At 43.5% G+C, this 21,103-nt stretch overlaps 1 protein-coding gene across 1 annotated transcript in view; it reads left to right on the forward strand.

Annotated features, from left to right (window-relative positions):
• The window catches only part of agmo (alkylglycerol monooxygenase), a 340,436-nt gene that overhangs the window by 13,643 nt on the left and 305,690 nt on the right, over positions 1–21,103 (forward strand). Inside the window, exon 2 of the mRNA XM_033045572.1 lies at positions 16,851–16,981. Within this exon, the coding sequence (XP_032901463.1) occupies positions 16,851–16,981 (131 nt within the window). The remainder of the gene's footprint in view (positions 1–16,850; positions 16,982–21,103) is intronic.

The following is a 21,103-nucleotide window of genomic DNA, read 5'->3' on the forward strand; positions in this document are numbered from 1 at the left end:
CATTGCAACCGACAAAGAAGTCATATCTGTCATTCGTTCTCCTCACTGAATCCCGCACGCAATGAAGGATCGCGTCAAAGCTGTACTAGACAGAATGGAAACACTGGGCCCTTGCCAATGACCCCTCCTCCTGGGTCTCCACCATGGTCGCAGCAGTCCCAAAATAAGGATCTGCATCAACCCCAAAGATTTAAACACTGCCATCAAACGACCACACCACTCGATGCAGACGGTGGAAGAGGTCGCAGCCAACTTGGGTAAATCCACAGACTTCTTTGTCCTAGATGCAAAGAATATGTTTTGGCAAATACCGCTAGACCACACATCCTCCATGTTAACCACATTCGCGACGCCATTCGGACGCTACCGATTGTTACGAATGCCATTTGGCATAAATTCAGCCAGCTAAGTTTTTCAACGTACTATGGAACAACTCTTTACTGGCTACCCATGCGACATAATCGTGGACGACATCCTGATCGCCAGGCATAATGAACATGAACATGACTCAAGCCTGATGCAGGTCCTGGATCGTGTCAGGGAGGTCAATCTCAAAGTCAACCCTCTCAAGTGCAGGTTTCGGGTTGACGAAATGTGGGCCACGTGTTCACCAACAACGGACTCAGGTCAGACCCGTCTAAAACCATTGCCATCAACGAAATGCCAGCTCCCACGGACGTCACAACGATTTCTAGGTATGGTAAACTACCTGGGAAAATTCATCCCAAACTTCAATGAGCAGTCAGCCCCGCTGCGACATCTGACCCACAAGGATACACACTGGTCCAGGCGCTAACACCAGCATAGGGCATTTGAAACCCTCAAACAACTAATGTCTCGTGCCCCAACCCTCACCCACTTTGATGCCAAATTACCCATCACCCTCACCTGTGTTGCCTCCCAGTATGGACTGGTTGCCGCTTGCCTACAAGATGACGGGAAGGGTCCCAGACCGGTTCCCTGTGCCTCCCGTACTATGCCCAACGCTGAACAGCGCTACGCTCAAATCGAGAAGGAGCTACTCGCTGTAGCTTTTGCCTGCAAGAAATTCAAGGACTTTATCTTTGGCAGCCCGATCACGATTCGAAACCGATCACCAACCGCTGGTCAGTATCCTCAGTAAACCGATCCACACGGCACCAGCGCATTTACAACGCATGATGATGGAACTACAGAGATATGACATCAGACTAACCTACAAACGTGGTAAGGACATGTACTTAGTTGACACCCTCTCACAGGCATCTCGCCCAACCTGCGAAAAACTCCTGTCTGATGATGAGCACGAGGGGCACACGGTTATGATGGTCTCCTGCCTTCCATCCACAGGCTTAGACATCCTAGTGCCACAAACAGCTGCAGACGAAACGCTACAATCGCTGGCCACTATCATCCGCTGCGGCTGGCCAGACAAACAGCACCACCTGCCGCAAGCTGTCTGCCCATTTTACCCTGTCCACGACGAACTGGTCATTCAAGATGGCATGATAATGAAAGGATATGGCAGTCATCCCGAAGTCTCTTCACAGGAAGTACTTTGATATTGTCCATGGGGGCCATCCTGCTGCAGAAATAACCCTCCAACATGCAAAATGTATGCTTTTCTGGCCTGACGTGGCTGACTACATTCTCGAGAAAGTTGTTGCCTGCCCGATCTGCAATAGTCTGACCCGGAACCAACTACCACTTTTCCCGCACCCCACACCGGACTTACCCTGGTCAACAGTAGCAGCCGACATCTTTGAGTGGCACAGCAAACAATACCTGGTTCTAGTCGATCCCTACTCAGGATGGCTCAAAATTGATCTGCTCAGTAGCCTGACCTCAGCCATGGTCATTCAGAAACTAACTCGCCATTTCTCTGTCCATGAAGCCCCCCTAAAGCTACTCTCAGCCAATGGAACTCAATTCTCCAGTCAGCCCTTCAGGAATTTCATGACAAACTGGGACTTTCACCACATCACCAGCAGCCCCGAGTACCCGCAGTCCAACGGCCTGGCTGAGCGCACAGTAAAAAGTGTAAAATAACTAATGGAACGCTCACACAGGGCTGGCTCTGATGTTTATCTCGACTTACTCAATCTTCGGAACATCGTCCGCGACCCTCTCCTGGGATCTGCAGCCGAACAGCTCATGTCACGGCGAACCTGCTCCACTCTGCCTATGGCCAAGCAACTACTAGAACCCCAAGTTCGTGCACCGTCAGTGATCCAACACCGCCGCGACATACAAAGTAAATACTACGATACTACGATAAAACCAGCTCTCCGCTTCAACTACTCAACTAGGGACAGGTTGTCCGCTTACGGTCACTCCGAGGTTACGACCGCTTCGGAGTCATTCTGGGGTCCACCGCACTTGGTCAGTATTGACAACGGCAACTATTGGCGAACCCACCAACACCTCCTCCCGGTTAATGAACTGGCACCTCCTCGTCCTTACCCGGACCAGTCCGCCGGTCTTCCCTCACGCTCCGCGAATGCTACTCCAGCTATTCCTCTGCCGGTGCCAGCTCCATCCCTGCCTTCCCTGGTGCCCCCATCTCCACCGGTGTCTTCTCCTCCGCATTCGCCCGATAAGGGACTTGCTCCCTCAGAGAAGGATGAGGTGCACGAGGGGTACTACAGTACACGTGCAGGTCGAGTCGGCAAGCCAAACCCACTGTTTCAAAATTTATCGGATACACTTGAACTGTGCATGACCCATCTTGTTTTATGTGCTCACATATGCACAAACATGTACATGTAAAATAATAAATGCCGCACCTTACACTGGTGTTTTACAATTGCTCCACTAACCACTCTATATATGCTTTGCTTCTTTAAGAGAAAGGATGTAGATTAACCCTTATTAATTCATGCCATTTATAATCTTCACTACACATATGTGCATGCCACCCTTTACATGGTATTACGATGCCACCCTTTACATGGTATTATGGAATTATACAGCGTTACACTAGCAAGGTCAGCCAGCTCGCTCTCTCACAAGCCAGCAGGGCTAGATGAGAATGGTTGACTGTTTAAATGCTCCTGTTTGCCTGTGGAATAAATATTGATCTTCACTATTTGTGTTGCTGTGGATCATTCATGATCAGTTTTATGAGGGCTTCTTGATGCTATGCGCAGTTAAACGCCGCTTTGTTGTCAAGGGCAGACACTCACATCTCATCTCTAGGATTCAATTCTCTGGTCCATGTTTGGCCAAAACCCCAGTGGGGAATGAGCTGAGTGATCCTGGCAAAATGTAAACTGTGCGTCAGGGAGCAGGTTATTTTGATGAGGTATCATTTGATGGCACCATCAATGACATAGAAACATAGAAAATAGGTGCAGGAGTAGGCCATTCGGCCCTTCGAGTCTGCACCGCCATTCAATATGATCATGGCTGATCATCCAACTCAGTATCCTGAACCTGCCTTCTCTCCATACCCCCTGACCCCTTTAGCCACAAGGGCCACATCTAACTCCCTCTAATATATAGCCAATGAACTGGCCTCAACTACTTTCTGTGGCAGAGATTTCCACAGATTCACCACTCTCTGTGTAAATTTTTTTTTCTTATCTCGTTCCTAAAAGACTTCCCCCTTATCCTTAAACTGTGACCCCTTGTTCTGGACTTCCCCAACATCGGGAACAATCTTCCTGCATCTAGCCTGTCCAACCCCTTTAGAATTTTGTAAGTTTCTATAAGATCCCCCCTCAATCTTCTAAATTCTAGCGAGTACAAGCCAAGTCTATACAGTCTTTCTTCATATGAAAGTCCTGCCATCCCAGGAATCAGTCTGGTGAACCTTCTCTGTACTCCCTCTTTGGCAAGGATGTCTTTCCTCAGATTAGGAGACCAAAAATGTACGCAATAATCCAGGTGTGGTCTCACCAAGGCGCTGTACAACTGCAATAGAACCTCCCTGCTCCTATACTCAAATCTGTTTGCTATGAATGCTAACATACCATTCGCTTTTTTCACTGCCTGCTGCACCTGCATGCCTACTTTCAATGACTGGTGTGCCATGACACCCAGGTCTTGTTGCATCTCCCCTTTTCCTAATCGGCCACCATTCAGATAACAGTCTACTTTCCTTGCCAACAAAGTGGATAACCTCACATTTATCCACATTATACTGCATCTGCCATGCATTTGCCCACTCACCCAACCTATCCAAGTCACCTTGCAGCTTCCTATCATCCTCCTCACAGTTAACACTTCCCCCCAGCTTCATGTCATCCGCAAACCTGGAGATGTTGCATTCAATTCCCTCGTCCAAATCATTAATCTATATTACTAAAAGTCTGTTCTTGTAGCGTGAGTGCGGGGGGGGGGGTGGATAGTTAGTGTGTGTGACGCTGCATGCCGCCTCCCCCCCCACAACCGCACGTTGGGGGAACAGACCGAACGGGTCTGCACTTGGTCTAGTATATATTGTAAATAGCTGGGGTCCCAGCACTGAGCCCTGCGGTACCCCACTAGTCACTGCCTGCCATTCTGAAAAGGACCCGTTTACTCCTACTCTTTGCTTCCTGTCTGCCAGCCAGTTCTCTATCCACCAATACTGAACCCCCAGTGCTTTAAGTTTGCATACTAATCTCTTATGTGGGACCTTGTCAAAAGCCTTCTGAAAGTCCAGATATAACACATCCACTGGTTCTCCCTTATCCACTCTACTCGTTACATCCTCGAACAATTCTATAAGATTCGTCAGACATGATTTACCTTTCGTAAATGCTGACTTTGTCCAATGATTTCACCACTTTCCAAATGTGCTGCTATCCCATCTTTAATAACTGACTAGCATTTTCCCCACTACCGATGTTAGACTAACTGGTCTGTAATTCCCCGTTTTCTCTCTCCCTCCCTTTTTAAAAGTGGGGTTACATTAGCTACCCTCCAATCCTCAGGAACTACTCCAGAATCTAAAGAGTTTTGAAAAATTATCACTAATGCATCCACTATTTCTGGGGCTACTTCCTTTAGCACTCTGGGATGCAGCCTATCTGGCCCTGGGGATTTATCGGCCTTTAATCCATTCAATTTTCCTAACACCACTTCCTGGCTAACCTGGATTTCACTCAGTTCCTCCATCTCATTTGACCCCCGGTCCTCTGCTATTTCCGGCAGATTATTTATGTCTTCCTTAGTGAAGACAGAACCAAAGTAGTTATTCAATTGGTCTGCCATGTCCTTGTTCCCCATGATTAATTCACCTGTTTCTGACTGCAAGGGACCTACATTTGTTTTAACTAATCTTTTTCTCCTCACATATCTATAAAAGCTTTTGCAGTAAGTTTTTATGTTCCCTGCCAGTTTTCTTTCATAATCTATTTTCCCTTTCCTAATTAAGCCCTTTGTCCTCCTCTGCTGGACTGAATTTCTCCCAGTCCTCTGGTAGGCTGCTTTTTCTGGCTAATTTGTATGCTTCATCTTTTTTTGATACTATCCCTGATTTCCCTTGTGCACTACCTTCCCTGATTTATTCTTTTGCTAAACTGGGATGAACAATTGTTGTAGTTCATCCATGCGGTCTTTAAATGCCTTCCATTGCATATCCACCGTCAACCCTTTAAGAATCAATTGCCAGTCTATCTTGGCTAATTCACGTCTCATACCCTTAAAGTTACCTTTCTTTAAGTTCAGAACCCTTATTTCTGAATTAACTATGTCACTCTCCATCCTAATGAAGAACTCAACCATATTATGGTCACTGTTGCCCAAGGGGCCACGCACAACAAGACTGCGAACTAACCCTTCTTCATTACTCAATACCCAGTCTAGAATAGCTGCTCTCTCGTTGGTTCCTCTACATGTTAGTTTAGAAAACTATCCCGCATACATTCCAAGAAATCCTCTTCCTTAGAACCCCTGCCAATTTGATTCACCCAATCTATATGTAGAGTGAAGTCACCCATTATAACTGTATTACCTTTGTGGCACGCATTTCTAATTTCCTGTTTGATGCCATCCCCAACTCCACTACTACTGTTAGGTGGCCTGTACACAACTCCCACTAGCGTTTTCTGCCCCTTAGTGTTTCGCAGCTCTACCCAGATCGATTCCACATCCTCCAAGCTAATGTCCTTCCTTTCTATTGCATTAATCTCCTCTCTAACCAGCAACGCTACCCCACCTCCTTTCCCTTTCTGTCTATCCCTTCTGAATATTGAATAGCCCTGGATGTTCAGCTCCCAGCCTTGGTCACCCTGGAGCCATGTCTCCGTGATCCCAACTATATTATATTCATTAATAACTATCTGCACATTCAACTCGTCCACCTTATTACGAATGCTCCTTGCATTGAGACAATAAGCCTTCAGGCTTGTTTTTACAACACTCTTACCCCTTATACAATGATGTTGAAAAGTGGCCCTTTTTGATTTTTTCCCTGGATTTGTCTGCCTGGCACTTTTACTTTTCTCCTTGATACCTATTGCTTCTACCCTCATTTTACACCCCTCTGTCTCTCTGCTCATGCTCCCATCCCCCTGCCACATTAGTTTAACTCCTCCCCGGCAGCACTTGCAAACACCCCCCCAAGGACATTGTTTCCATTCCAGCCCAGGTGCAGACTGTCCTGTTTGTACTGGTCCCACCTCCCCCAGAACTGGTTCCAATGCCCTAGAAATTTTAATCCCTCCCCCTTGCACCATTTTTCAAGCAACGTATTCATCTGATATATCTTCCTATTTCTACTCTGACTAGCAGGTGTCACTGGTAGTAATCCAGAGATTATTACCTTTGAGGTCCTACTTTTAAGTTTATCTCCTAGCTCCCTAAATTCACCTTGTCCGACCTCATCCCGTTTTTTTTACCTCTATTGTTGGTGCCAATGTGCACCACGACAACTGGCTGTTCACCCTTCCCCTCCAGAATATTCTGCAGCCGCTCAGAGACATCCCTGGCCCTTGCACCAGGGAGGCAACATACCATCCTGGAGTCTCGTTTGCGTCCGCAGAAACGCCTATCTATTCCCCTTACAATTGAATCCCCTATTACTATAGGCCTTCCACTCTTTTTCCTCTCCTCCTGTGCTGCAGAGCCACCCACGGTGCCATGACCTTGGCTGCTGCTGCCTTCCCCTGGTGAGCCATCTCCCCCAACAGTATCCAAAATGGTATATCTGTTTAGGAGGGAGATGACCGCAGGGGACTCCTGCTCTACCTGCCTACTGCTACGCTGGCTAATGGCCACCCATTCCCATTTTGTCTGCTGAACTTTTACCTGCGGTGTGGCCAACTCATTGTATGTGCTATTCACGACTTTCTCAGCATCGTGGATGCTCCAGTATGAATCCAACCGCAGCTCCAACCGTTCAATGCGGTCTGCCAGGAGCTGCAGCTGGACACACTTCCTGCACACGTAGTCACGAGGGACACCGACAATATCCCTGATCTCCCACATGTTGCAGGATGAGCAATGAGCAGGATGCAGGTTGCAGGATGAGCAATCCACAGGGCCGATCTCAACTGACATGGCTTACCCCCAAATTAAATCAACTCACTCCCACTATAAAAATCTTAATCCTTTAAACTGTACCTTTACTGAAAAGCACTGTACCCTTAACTCACTGTACCCTTAACTAAAAGTACGAACAGAAAGCAGAAATACAAACCTGGGGTTACTCCCAATCAGCTGCTTCCTCTAGTCCGCTTCTTTTGAAGTGTGATGGAACGTTGCAGAGTGGGCGCTCCAACTTGCTTAATCATGCAATCACTTTACTGGTGATTGAGAATAGACTGATGGGGGAAGAAATTAGCTGGACTAAAGTTAAGCTGCTCTTCATGAACTTTATGGATATGCAGCTGATAACGATACACAACGCAGTTTAATATTTTGTTATTACTGGTAACGAATATGGCTGTTATACAACCATTCACTTTCCTAGACTGTCCAATGGAAAGCAATTGTCATGAATTATTAACCATTATGGAGTATGTTTTACTATGTTTTATTAATTATCTGCACCATTTCTCAAAATCGCCACAAATCTGATTGAAGCACAACTGCACTGTGTTTTAATCTACTGATGTCGAGCCAATGACAGGTGCTGCTTACTGTCTCTGGTCATGCTGTTTGGAATAAACATGGCACTTATATTCCTCACAAACAAATTTATTTTTAGGTTTATTATTGTTATGTGTATCAAAGTACCAATGAAAAGCTTTGTTCTGCATGCCGTCCAAACGGATCAGATATACCATTGCTTTTCCGATGCAGCATGAAGTGTAGAAGGAGTCAATGGTGGGAAGTCTGGCCTGTGTGAAGGACTGAGCTACATCTACAATGCTCTTTTTTTTACTGTCTTGGGCAGAGCTGTTCCCAAACCAAGCTGTGATGCAACCTGAGAGTATGCTTCATATGGTATGTGCCTAATTTCCTCAGATTGCTGTGGAAGTAGAGGCGCTGCTGTGGCATTTTGGCTGTCGCATCAACGTGAGAGGTCCACAACGGATCATTGGTAATATTAATGCCAAGGAATTCAAAGCTCTCAACTATTTCCGCTTCAGCACCATTGATGCTGATTGGGTCATTTACTCCACCATCCTTCCTGAAGTCAATAATTAGCTCCTTCGTCTTGCTGACGTTGAGGATATTGTCCTGAAACCAGTCACTGAATTCTCTTTTTCCTTTTTGTATTCCATCTCGCCATTGGTCGTGATTTGTCCACCACAGTTGTGTCATCTGCAAACTTGTAGGTGGAGTTAGAGCTAAATTTGGCCGTACAGTTTGGCTGTAGGGGACATAGAACGCGTCCTTGTGGGACACTTTGTTGTACCCATGCCAGTATTGTATTAAATCAGTTCTCCAGAGATGCTGCCTGACCCGTTGAGTTACTCCAGCATTTTGTGTCCATATTTTGTAATAGAACAACTTGGCAAGAGGAGTAAGCTCTCCAGTGCAAGCCTTCAGTCCCACAGCTGGGATGTTGTCTGATCCTATAACCTTTCCTATATCCAGTGCTTGGGACTATTTGTTTATATTGCATTAACTGTATCTAATCGACTGAAGACTGGCTGATGTGATGGTGGGAACCTCAAGAGAAAGCCAAAAATGGTTCATGAATTTACATTGCTGGCTTAGGATGATTGAAAATACTTCAATTGGCAAACTACTAACTGGGCTCTGCCACTGTTGCAAATGGAGATATACATGGTGATTTATCTTCCTAATGCTTGATATACAGCCATCCTTATGAATTTATATTCATTCATTTATCAGCAACACTTCATTAATATTATGGATTTATAGCAATAGTTCAGTTGAATTAGTTGTTAGACTTTATGCATTTTCAAAAGATCACTATCACTCTTGGACTATAGAACGTGGAACAGTACAGCACAAGAACAGGCCCTTCTGCCCACAATGTCTGATGCCAAGACCAACTCTTATCCGCCTGCACATAGTCCATATCTCTCCATTTCCTGCATATCCATATGCCTATCCAAAGGCCTCTTAAATGCCATTGTTGTATCTGCCTCAATCACTACCCCGAGCGTCTCATGCCAGGCACTCACCACCCACAGTGTAAAAAAAACTTGTCCTACACATGTCCTTTAAACTTTGCCCCTTCTACCTTTAAGTCAGGCACAAGTCGTCAGGTTAGGCAAGGTAGGCAGTGCCTACCCTGAATAAAATTATAAAATGGTAATTATTAAATATAAATAGTAAAGGCACAGGAGAATTATGCTTACCTAAGAGATCGATCTCTTCGTTAGGCATAATTCTCCCGTGCCTTTCATCCGCAGTACATTTAAAATGCGGAAGTATGTGCTACTCACGTGCCGTCGACGCTGCTTCGAGCCAGTGGCAACGGTCTATAAAGGCAGCTGAAATTCTGCGTTTACACCGTGGACTGCATGCATGTGCTGCGCAGCAGCCTACTGCGTGTGCGCAGCGCAGGTTTCCTGGCGGGTTTTTCAAAGATGGATGGTGATTATCTTAAGAGTTTCTCAAAGCAATCTTATGAGGAAAAGATCAAAATAATTAAAAATGGTAGACCAATGACAGAACTTAAAGAACTTCAACAGCGCAAAGAAACAAAAATAATTAGAACATTTACAGCTTGGTACAACAGGAAAGAGTGGCTATGCAGTTGTATTTCTACAAATAGACTGTTTTGTTTCCCGTGCCTGTTATTTTCTGTATCTCGTGGAACTGTGTGGGTAGCAGATGGATCCAGTGATTTAAATAATTTGCCTAATGCTTCAAACAAGCACGAGAGATCTGTTGCACATTATGAAAGCCAAATGGCATTGAAGACATTTGGGTCTACACGGATCGACTTGCTCATAAATAAGCAGAAACAACTTAGCATCAATATTCACAATTGAAAAGTTAAGGAGAACAGAGAGATACTAAAAAAGTTAATATGTGCTACTTGCTTTTTGATCAGACAAGAACTTGCTTTTCACGGTGATAATGAAAACAAAGAATCGCTAAATCTTGGAAACTATATTGAGTTACTGAAATATACAGCAGAATTTGATGAAAAATTGACACCATTTACAAAATTTATCAATTTTTTCTGGCATTTCTAACAAGATACATACGACTTGATTGAAGCAGTAGGCACTTGTTGAAAATAATATTAAAGAAGAGATTGCAAAAGCCCCATTCATTGCCATAGAAGTGGATGAATCCACTCATATTTCAAATACAGCTCAGTGCTCTACAGTATTACGGTATATATTGGACTCTGAAATTAAAGAAGCATTCATAGGCTTTGACAAACTTAAGGACAGAACTGCTACTAGTGTAACAGAATGCATATTCAATAACTTAGTCAAATATACTTGTGCTGAGAAACTTGCAGCACAGACATACGATGGAGCAATGGTAATGGCATCTTAATAGTTTCTCGAAGCAATCTTATGAGGAATGGTGTTCAAGCTAAAGTAAGAGAAAAGGCACCATTAGCTTTATTTACCCACTGCTATGCTCATAAGATGAATCTTGCTCTGCTCAGTCAGCTAAATTCATACCTGAATGTACAGGCCTTTTCAAGACCATTGACGCTCTTGCCTCATTTTTTAGTCATTCTACAAAACAAACACAATTTCTTGATTAAAATAGTGCAGAGACGCATTCCAAAGGCTGCACCAACCAGATGGACTTCAAACTCAAAGCAAAAACTTTGACAGTATTAACAGCAATCCTTTATTGTGGGATCCTGAAACTTCGGTGAGGAGCAATGGGTTTTATGCTTGGCTAACAAAAGATTCTACATACTTTCTTCTCATGGTTTATAATGAAATTTTCATTAAAACTGACACTCTCTACAACATTTTGCAAACTAAAATGATAGATATTCCTTATTGCATTGAAAGAATCAATGAAACAATACATTCGCTTGACGATCTGTGCCAATATTTTGATGACATTCATGAAAGGTTTGAAGACTATTGCAAAGAAAATGACCGGACTGAGTCAAAATCTCGTTCAAAACGTCCAATTAAAGAGAGAGCATGAGTATTTGATCTGATATTGGTTGATATATTGAAGCATATGGAAGCAAGATACAGCGACTTAAAACATTTACAATTAATTTCCTTAGTTGATGGAAACGAGTTTCAAAAACGTGCTTGTCAAATTGATCAGGAGGCAATAGAAAGTTTAGAAAGAAACTACAGTAACTTCTTTGATGTCATAAGACTGAAAGCGGATCTAGCTGGAATTTATAATGCACAAGTATTTCGGGATAAATTATTTAAAGATCTACTTGTTTTTATATTCAACATGGACTGGAACAAACGTTCCCTGACGCTGTGAAGCTGCTACAATTAATTTTAACAATTCCTGTTACAACAGTTTCTGTTGAGAACAATTTCATTTTCAGCTTTCATCACTTGCTTTAATTTATATCGAAAAGGAAAGATTTACTCAGATGGGGCAAAATCCCACTGCTAATTTCTATGAAAAAGGTATGGATATTTTTGCTGCCAACAAAGAGAGAAGATTGGATTTTGTGTACCAATAATGTGGTAAGTAAATTTCTTTGAGCTATATGTTTTTAAATACTTTAGAAGACAAATTACTTTATAAAAGTCGACTGACAAATTAATTTATAAAAGTCGAGAGGACAATCTGCGCATGCGCGGTTTTCAAGATTTAAAAAAAAAGCCGACTGACAACTCACCGGGGAAAGAACAATCTATGTATGGGCGTTTTTCAAGATTGTTATAAGCCGACTGACCAAAGATACTGACTGCCTGTCCTGACTAATTACTCACGGCACATGCCTGCTTTAAGTCATGCCCTCTAGTATTGGATTTTTAATCAGCGGGTGGGGAATTTGTGGAATTCTTTGCTACAGAAGGCCGTGGAGGCCAAGTCAGTGGATTTTTATAAGGCAGAGATAGATAGTTTCTTGACTAGTACATGTGTCAGAGGTTATGGGGAGAAGGCAGGAGAATTGGGTTAGGGAGAGATAGATCAGCCATGTAGAGGCTATTCATTTTCTCCAGAGATCTTGCATGACCCTCGTGCAGAGTTACTCCAGCATTTGTGTCTATCTTGATGGGCCGAATGGCCTAATTCTACTCCTATTCCTTATGACCTTATGAATTTTCCATCCTGGGAAAAAGGTTCTGAATGTCTACCCTATCTATGCCTCTTATAATTTTATATACGATGTTGGGACTTCACTTTCTGTAAAAAGATCATGCATTGAAACTACACTTTAGAAAAGTTGAATCGTAATCCAGGCAAAAGATGAAATGTAATCTAGGTGAACAGTTGACTGCATTAAGGTTCAGGTGCTGTCAGAGATGCTGTCCTTTGGATGAGATTTTGAATGAAAAGCAACTGATTTGGCTCCACTATTTTTGAAATAAGCATTGCACACTGCATATTCTTGAATGAATTCATAGTTTTAATGGAAATGTCTGTGGCTAGTCTCCATTTCACTTCATGATGACACAATAACAACCTCAATATGGATCCCAAAGTTAAAACTTGCCATAGAAAATAAGGTGAAATATGCAAAATCTGTTACAACTTACTGTAACTGTGAACTGCACTCATCAAAAGCACGTGTATAAAAAAAGCCTAAAGCCAACATGTTCAATTCAACTTCACCAATGTTTACTACTATACAGTTTATAGCCCATGTTCCCTGGAGGCCTGCAAAGACATAGTAGATTATTGTGCTGTCTTTCGCCTCTGAAACCTGAAGTTGAATCTGGTCCAAGCCGTTGGAGTGAACCCATTTTTCTGTTGACACCATTGGCCGGCTGAAGTGTGTTTGGACAGGTATATCCGGGTTTCTGCTGGGCATGTGTCTACAGCACAAAATGTCCAGCAAGCTGAAGTGATTTGGCATGATTCTGACCTGCCTGAGATTGTAATATTGGCCATCTAGTCTAGATTCGGTGGAAGGGGGGATGTGGTTTGGGTCGATCACTGGCCCTTGAAGCCGAGAACTGTGGTGGTGCTCAGACACCCCTCACTTGGGACCAGGCATCGTAGTACATAAATGTGAAATCCCTTTCCTGGAGCACCCAAAACATTTTGGAAGCAGAACCTTGTCTCTCGTTGTGCGTTTTCTTCAGTATTTTAGTTGAAATATTAACTTAAGGCTCCACTGAGCATCACCATGCCCCCCACCCCTCCCCGCTCCCCATACTCCAACCCCATTGTGAGAAAGTTCACGAAGAGTACAGCTCACTAAATCTGATTGGGAAATGCTCCCAGCGATCTCCACTCACCCTCCTTCCATCCTCTCTGTGGCTGGATATGGAGAGATAGCCTTGTTGAACATTCAGGAATCAAGTCACATTGGGTTTATTGTCATATAGGTACAATGAAATCTTGCTTTTCATCAAACACTGAATCCTCCCCAGGCCTCGGGTGGTGTAATCCTGGATCTCTCATGTTCAGGCATGGAAATCGCTATCAAAATATGGAGGGGACCGGGGGACAGGGGGACCCACAATTTCTTGGCGGCCGCGCACACATGCGCACACTCACACACACACTCGCGAGGCTTCGGAGGCTCAATCCAGTGCTAAATGCAACTCAACTCTGCCTGTCTTGCCGGGCTAACCTACAGCCCTGCCTGAACTGACGGGGCACCAGCGCAACTTCTCCACGCTGGCTGTAAACCTGGGCCATATTTCCCGCAAGCCCAGGCAGGGCTGTAGGTTCACCTGGCGGGACAGGCAGAGTTGAGCTGGGTTTAGCGCTGCTTCTCTGCGCTGGCTGTGGGCCTGGGGGCACAGCTCCCGTCTGACTCCTGACGTCTCTGGCCACCCCCGGGCGTGGAGGGCCCTCGGGTGGGGACGGGACAGCGCCGGAGAGCCGGGATCGATCCTGGCTGCAGATGAGGCGCAGGTCTGTGCCACGTCTCCCTCCTCCAATCACCGCACTCTATCCTCAGTCCCACCTCCCCCCACCCACTCCTCCCTCCTCCAATGACCGCGCTATCATCATGTCCCGCCCCCATTGCCTGCTGACCGACGTCTCTCACATCCAATCGGCGCCCTCGATCAGCAGTCCCACCCCCACTGTCTCGCGGAAAGCGGAGATTTCACTGGGTTTTAAAATCCGGATTACAAAAACTGGGGGGGATCGTCCCCCACCTCTCAGAACGGGTCCCCCCTGCCCCCCCCCCGGGATTTCCATCCCTGCTCATGTTGCACTGCGAGCCTTTGTCAGGAGGAAATGCTGTGACAGAGCTTTGACTGCTTATGAAGCAAGTGAGACAATTTTAAACAGATTTTAAAATGTATGCAAATTATGCATGAGCCTTAAACTAAGTTTCCTCTGTTTCGCCATTCTTAGCTTTTAGTCTTTGTGAAGACTTTCAGCCTTTTGCACAATGATCATGAGGTGGAGATGTGTGTGGTTCTGATTTTGATCCTCTCCAGATCACAGTGGATTTGATAGATGCTGACCTTGCAAATGTTATTTAATCGATTATTTGTCCTTCACTGTGGTGTTCACAGAGGGCATGACTAAACTCAGTGTTAAGATTGTTATCTTGTATGACGCTAAATTTTTGGAGTGTTGTGTCACTATATAGAATTTCTCCTGCAGCATGATATATGATGTGCAGGAAGGAACTGCCAAAGCTGGTTTACACCAAAGATAGACACAAAAAGTTGGAGTAACTCAGCTGGTCAGGCAGTAACTCTGGCGAAAAGGAATAGGTGACCTTTCGGGTCATGTTGTTTCGGTCTGAAGAAGGATCTTGACCCAAACCATTGCCTATTCCTTTTCTCCAGAGATGCTGTCTGACACGCTGAGTTACTCAAGCTATTTGTGTCTATCTATGATATATGATGTTCTAAGACTTTTGCACATGATTACAAAAGCAAATGTCAAGATCATTTCATCCGAGCAGCTGCATATATGATGACCACAACAGATCGCAATACAAAAGATAGCTGCATACCTTATACATGTTCCCGTTTATATCTTTAGGTTTGGTTTATTATTATCACGTGTACCGAGATACCATACCTAAATACAATGAAGTCAAATGCCAGTACAATAAATAGAGTGAAGGTGAAGAGTGCAGAATATTGATCTCAGCATTGAAGTACATCAGTTCCGTCGAGAAAGTCCAATGCCCACAATGGGGTAGAGGTGAACGAGATAGTACCCTAGCTTATAGATGGAATGTTCAGAAGCCTGAATACAGAGGGAATAAGCCGTTCTTGAGTCTGGAGGTGCAAAGTTTCAAATTTCCGAACCTAGAAGTGGAAAAATGAGAAGAAGGAATGACCGGGTCGGACAAGCCTCTGATTATATTGGTTGCTTTTCCATGACAGTGTGAAGTGTAGATGGAGTCAAATGAGTTACATCTACAACTCTCTGCAATTTCTTGTCGTCTTGAGCAGAGCTGTTCCCAAACTAAGCTGTGATGTAATTCGACAGAATGCTTTCTATGGTGGTGCATCTGCAGAAGTTTGTACGAGTCTGTACTGCATTGTACTGAATTGGAAGTAGAGGCTTTTTTGCGCTTTCTTAACTGTCGCATCAACATGGTTGATCTACAACAGATCGTTGGTAATATTAGCATGAAGGAACTTGACACTCTCAAACATTTCTCGCTTGACACCATGTCACTAAGTTCTGTACCTCCTTTGTCTGCTCCGTCTTGTCATAGTTCATGGTTCGGCCCACCACAGCGGTGTTTGTTGAGAGTTATGTGTTGAGTGTAATGTGGAAGAAGTGTGTTCACCTATCCTCACAGATTGTCCTCTGTGGGTCAGAAAGTCAAGGATCCAGTGGCCGGGTGGGGCTGCTGATTCCTAGGTCTCGGAGTTTGGAGTTGAGTTTGGATGGGGTTATAGTGTTGACGATGAAGCTATAGTCACGAATAGCAGACTGCAACATTATGTAAATTGTTATTTTTTGTGTCAAGCCAAATTTGTGTAAATCATAACCTGGGGCGTATCTTTGTTCTGTTTAAGATTATCTGATCTCTGAAACCATTTTTCTTTTCTTTCTCTATTAAAACTAAAACTTTGGATGTGTCTTGTGGTTACTCTTTAATGTCTTCAATGTCTTATTGGGTCCTGCACTTGATAATTTGGCTTGTCATTGTGATTCTCAGTTTGTACAAATTAATTACAGTTATTAATTATATGCATTATTTTTAACAGTGGTCTCCTTTGGGGGAACGGCTGAGTGGTGGATTATTGTGTTGGGGACGGGACCCAACGGGTCCCACTTGGTCTAGTTTCTGTTAAATAATCTTTATAGTCACTTATCTCAAAAGATTAATATGCTATAGTTTTTTGAGTACCTGAGATGTTCCATACCCTAATGCTTTTTATGTTTGGCAAAAAATGTAACAATATTGCCACATCAAAGGTGAATTAATTAAAAAATGGGATTATATTTCACAGGCTACTCCCTATTTTGTTGGACTGATGATCATAGAGCTTGTCATTAACTGGCTCCGGAAGGGTCAGATTGTATTTCGAATGAATGATGCACTAACATCCATCAGTGCAGGGATTGTCTCCAGACTCCCACAGTAAGTACTGTAAATCATCGCCATATGACTGTTTTACTTCTGGTATGAATTTAGAATAACGGGAAAGATTGTGCATTTCATGTTGTTAGTCAATTCAAGATAGATTAAACTAACAGGGTGACGTTCATTATAGATGATAGTACAGCAGTCAATATCCATTTATTTACTCTTGATATACACATACTCAATATTCTCTTGAGCTTTTCTGTGGAAAGTAGATGCAGATCTTGAAGTATTGTAATGCTTCTTCTGGTGAAGTTCCAATGGTTTGACATAAAGAAGTGTCATATTTTTCATCTAATGGCATTGAGGCTTTGGCACTAAAAGACATGAATCTTTGCGGAAATGTCAAAATGATTTTATGATTTCGCCAAAAGTCAAGAGAATCAAGAGTGTTTAATTGCCATATGTACTGACAATGAATCAAATAAATTCTTACTTGCAACACCTTAACAGGCCTGTAAACGCAATATACACAAATAATGTACAATAATCAATGTCCAATAAATTAAACAGTAATGCCATTGCAAAAAAAATAAGAAGCCTGTAGTTCAGTCAAAGACACGGTCCATAGAAGTCATAATTGCTGAGGTTCATGTTGTGGAGTGTTCAAGACCCTGACGGATGCTGGGAAGAAACTATTCTTGATTGTGATGGTCATGGTTTTCAGGCTCTTGTACTCTTGTCCCAATGGTGGGAAGGAAGTGAGAGCTTGGCCAGGCGGCTGTGGGTCTTGAGGCAGCATCTCCTGTCGATCCTTTAGACGGTGGGGAGGTGGGTACCTGTGATGGACCTGGGGAATGTCTGGGTTTGTTTGTACACCTCTTCATTTCTGGACATTCTTGGTACTCGAGGTCAGGTTGTCGGACACTTTTGTTGTAATCCTTATTGGTTGCTACATTGCAGTTGGAAGAAGTTATACACTGGAGCCACGGATCACTGTTCAGAGTAAAATTACTTTTGCACCCAGTATACAGAGCACTGATCAAAAAGACACTTTCATTGTGAATGACGTTAATCTTTTAGATTGTTGTGAGAGACAGTACCTGGTTAAGTATGACCTCCATGCCTGTGACACAGATACTTGACAATACACTTAGAGTCATACAAGTTTAAAACATAGAATTTGGACTTTTGCCCTAGCATGTGCAGGCTAAACGTCAACCAAATGGTGCATTGGTTTATATATCTTGCAAGTGCTCATCTAGATATTTCTTAAATGTATCTGTTTTCCAACATTCACACAGTCTGTTCCAGTGTTCAACCACTCTCCAGATCAAAAAAACACTTTCTCATATCCCCTCTCAACTTCTTAGCCTAAACCTATGCACTCTTGTTTCAGCAAAAATAAATTCCACTATTTATCCTCATCAGTTTCCAGCCTTGGGCTCCCCTTCAAGGGAAACAAACCCAGCCTTAACCAGTTTCTCCTCGTAAATGAAACACCACCCCTTGCAACATCCTGATAAATCCGCAGGACAGGCAGCATCTCTGGAGAGAAGGAATGGGTGACTTTTTCGGGTCGAGACCCTTCTTCAGATAGATGTCAGAGGCATGGGCGGTACAGAGATAAAATGTAGTCAGAGACAGTAAGACTGGTCAGAGAACTGGGAAGGGGAGGGGATGGAGGGAGAGGGAAAGCAAGAGCTACTTGAAGGTAGAGGTCAATGTTCATACCACTGGGATGTAAGCTACCCAAGCAAAATATGAGATGCTGTTCCTCCAATTTGTGCTGAGCCTCACAATTGGAGGAAAAGCCACGCAAATTGGAGGAACAGCACCTCATATTTCGCTTGGGCAGCTTACACTCCAGCAGTATGAATATTGACTTTTCCAACTTCATGTAGCTCTTGTTTCCCCTCTTTCTCCATCCCCTCCACCGTCCCAGTTCTCTGACCAGTCTTACTGTCTGACTACATTTTATCTCTGGACCACCTGCTCCCCTGACATCAGTCTGAAGAAGAGTCTCGACCTGAAACATCACCCATTCCTTCTCTCCAGAGATGCTGCCTGTCCCGCTGACTTACTCCAGCTTTTAGTGTCTATCTTCGATTTAAACCAACAACTGCAGTTCTTTCCTGCACATCCTGGTGAATCCCCTTTTTACCCTCTCCAGTGCAAACACACCTTTCCAAATATCTGGCAGCAAAACTACATACAATACTGTAGCTGTGATCTAACCAATGTTTGGTAAAGTTGTACCAAAACCTCTCTGCTTTCCATACCATGGCCAAAGAAAGCAAGTATCACCACTACTTTATCTATCTGAGTCAACACTTTCAGAGATCCTTGGACTTGTACATACCACTTAAGTCTCTGTCACTCATCATTTATTTTGTATCCAATTTTTCTTGACTCATGCACATCTGACGTTTATCAGAATTAAATTTGCAAGTTGGATATTGAAGCTTAGGTTGCTTGCATGGAATGAGTGATGAGAATCATGTTCTATTCAATGCAGCTTGTGAGAATCAGAATGCAATATTGGACAGCAGAGATACCCATCGGTGAATATCCTCCATCCTTGAGGGACACTAAGGAACTGCACATGTTGGAATCTTGTGTGGAACACAAAGTGCCAAAGTAAATCAGTGGGTCAAACAGCATCTCTGGTGAACATGGATAGGCCCCATAGTCCTCATAGAAAGCCTATCCACGCTCTCCAGAGATGCTGGTGACCAACTGAATTTCTCCGGACTTTGTATTCTACAATTCCACCATTCTTGGACTACTTACACACTTGTGCTTAAGTCACCAGTAGCACAGTGAGCGTTGAGTAAAATGAAAGTTGGCCTCATTCAATTAGTTCTGGTTTCAGATGAGTTGCCCTATCACTCCCAATTGTTTTAATATAATTGTGGGTCTTTTTATTTGTTGAGTGGAACCTACTTTGGTTGTGATAACTTTCCAGACATTAGTTTAAATACTTCTATCCCGTTTTGGTGGAAATTACTGGCCTGAACCTTAATATTCAGAGAAGTGTAATCCTCGGGGCTATATATCAATACAAGAAAACAAAAGACTAGTCACTCAGGCCCTGAGACAACGCTACTGAATCTATAGGTTGATGGAGACACTATGGATTGTTGTACCTCTGATCATTGATCCAGGAGTCATATGAAAGTGCCCCAGGAATACAGAGCAGTACTGTGCTGATGCATTAACTGACACAGCCTGTGGATTACTTGGGTCTACATTTGTCCCAGGGAGCTTTGCCAGCAATCCAGTTAAATACTGACATATCAAATCAGCGGCGAACTTGATGAAATACTGTATTTGATAGTGTGACTGTGTCAAAGTAATTATGTCAATAATGTGGCTCCAACATCAACAAAGTGCCATAATTGTCAAAAGATGTGTGGGCATGTGGCCAAGCTCAATTAACTGCACAATGCCACCTCCAACGCATCCAGAGACTCTCTGAAGACTTGGAAATGTCAAGCATATTGATCTGAGTGATGGTGCCTGCAGCATTCTGAAGACAGGCCTCAAACAACTCACAGCAATCTTTTGTTGAGTATGATAGGAGTTGGGATGGAATTGGTCAAAGTGCGATAGTGTGCAGAAAAGACTGACTGTCGTAGTGCGAAGGGATTGTGAACTCATAAGAAAATATCCTCTAGTGCTTTGTCAGTACGCAATCTGAAAATAGTTTTCTCATGTAAAGACCTACAGCTACACTTTCCAGTTTGTTGTAAGTAAGATCTGTCAGCTGAAGTTTCTCTGAACAAATTTTATGTGAGATGAACAGAGGGTAAAAAGCCTACTTTACCAGAAGCAAGTACAACAGGAAGGAAAAGAGAACAGGACCCGAGGGAAAAATCACACTGCTGTGCAAGCAAGTTTAAATTTCCGAAAACACTCACACGGTAAGCAAGGAATAGATGGAATAGAATTTGGGCATTTACTTATGAACAAATTATGTGATGACATGCTGGCATTTCATTTGTTTTTCTTTTCTTGTTCACCAATTTTCCTGAGCACCAATTAAACTTATTTATTCTACATAGTTTCTGATCTGGGTTCAGCAATGTTTACTGTTAATGAACGCAGTCATCTAGGCTCAGGATTCAGCTATTTGTAACTTCTTGCCAAGGTATGCTCACTCACTCACCAGATGTG

Source organism: Amblyraja radiata, chromosome 2 (genome assembly GCF_010909765.2).
Source record: "Amblyraja radiata isolate CabotCenter1 chromosome 2, sAmbRad1.1.pri, whole genome shotgun sequence".
Taxonomy (NCBI): Eukaryota; Metazoa; Chordata; class Chondrichthyes; order Rajiformes; family Rajidae; genus Amblyraja; species Amblyraja radiata.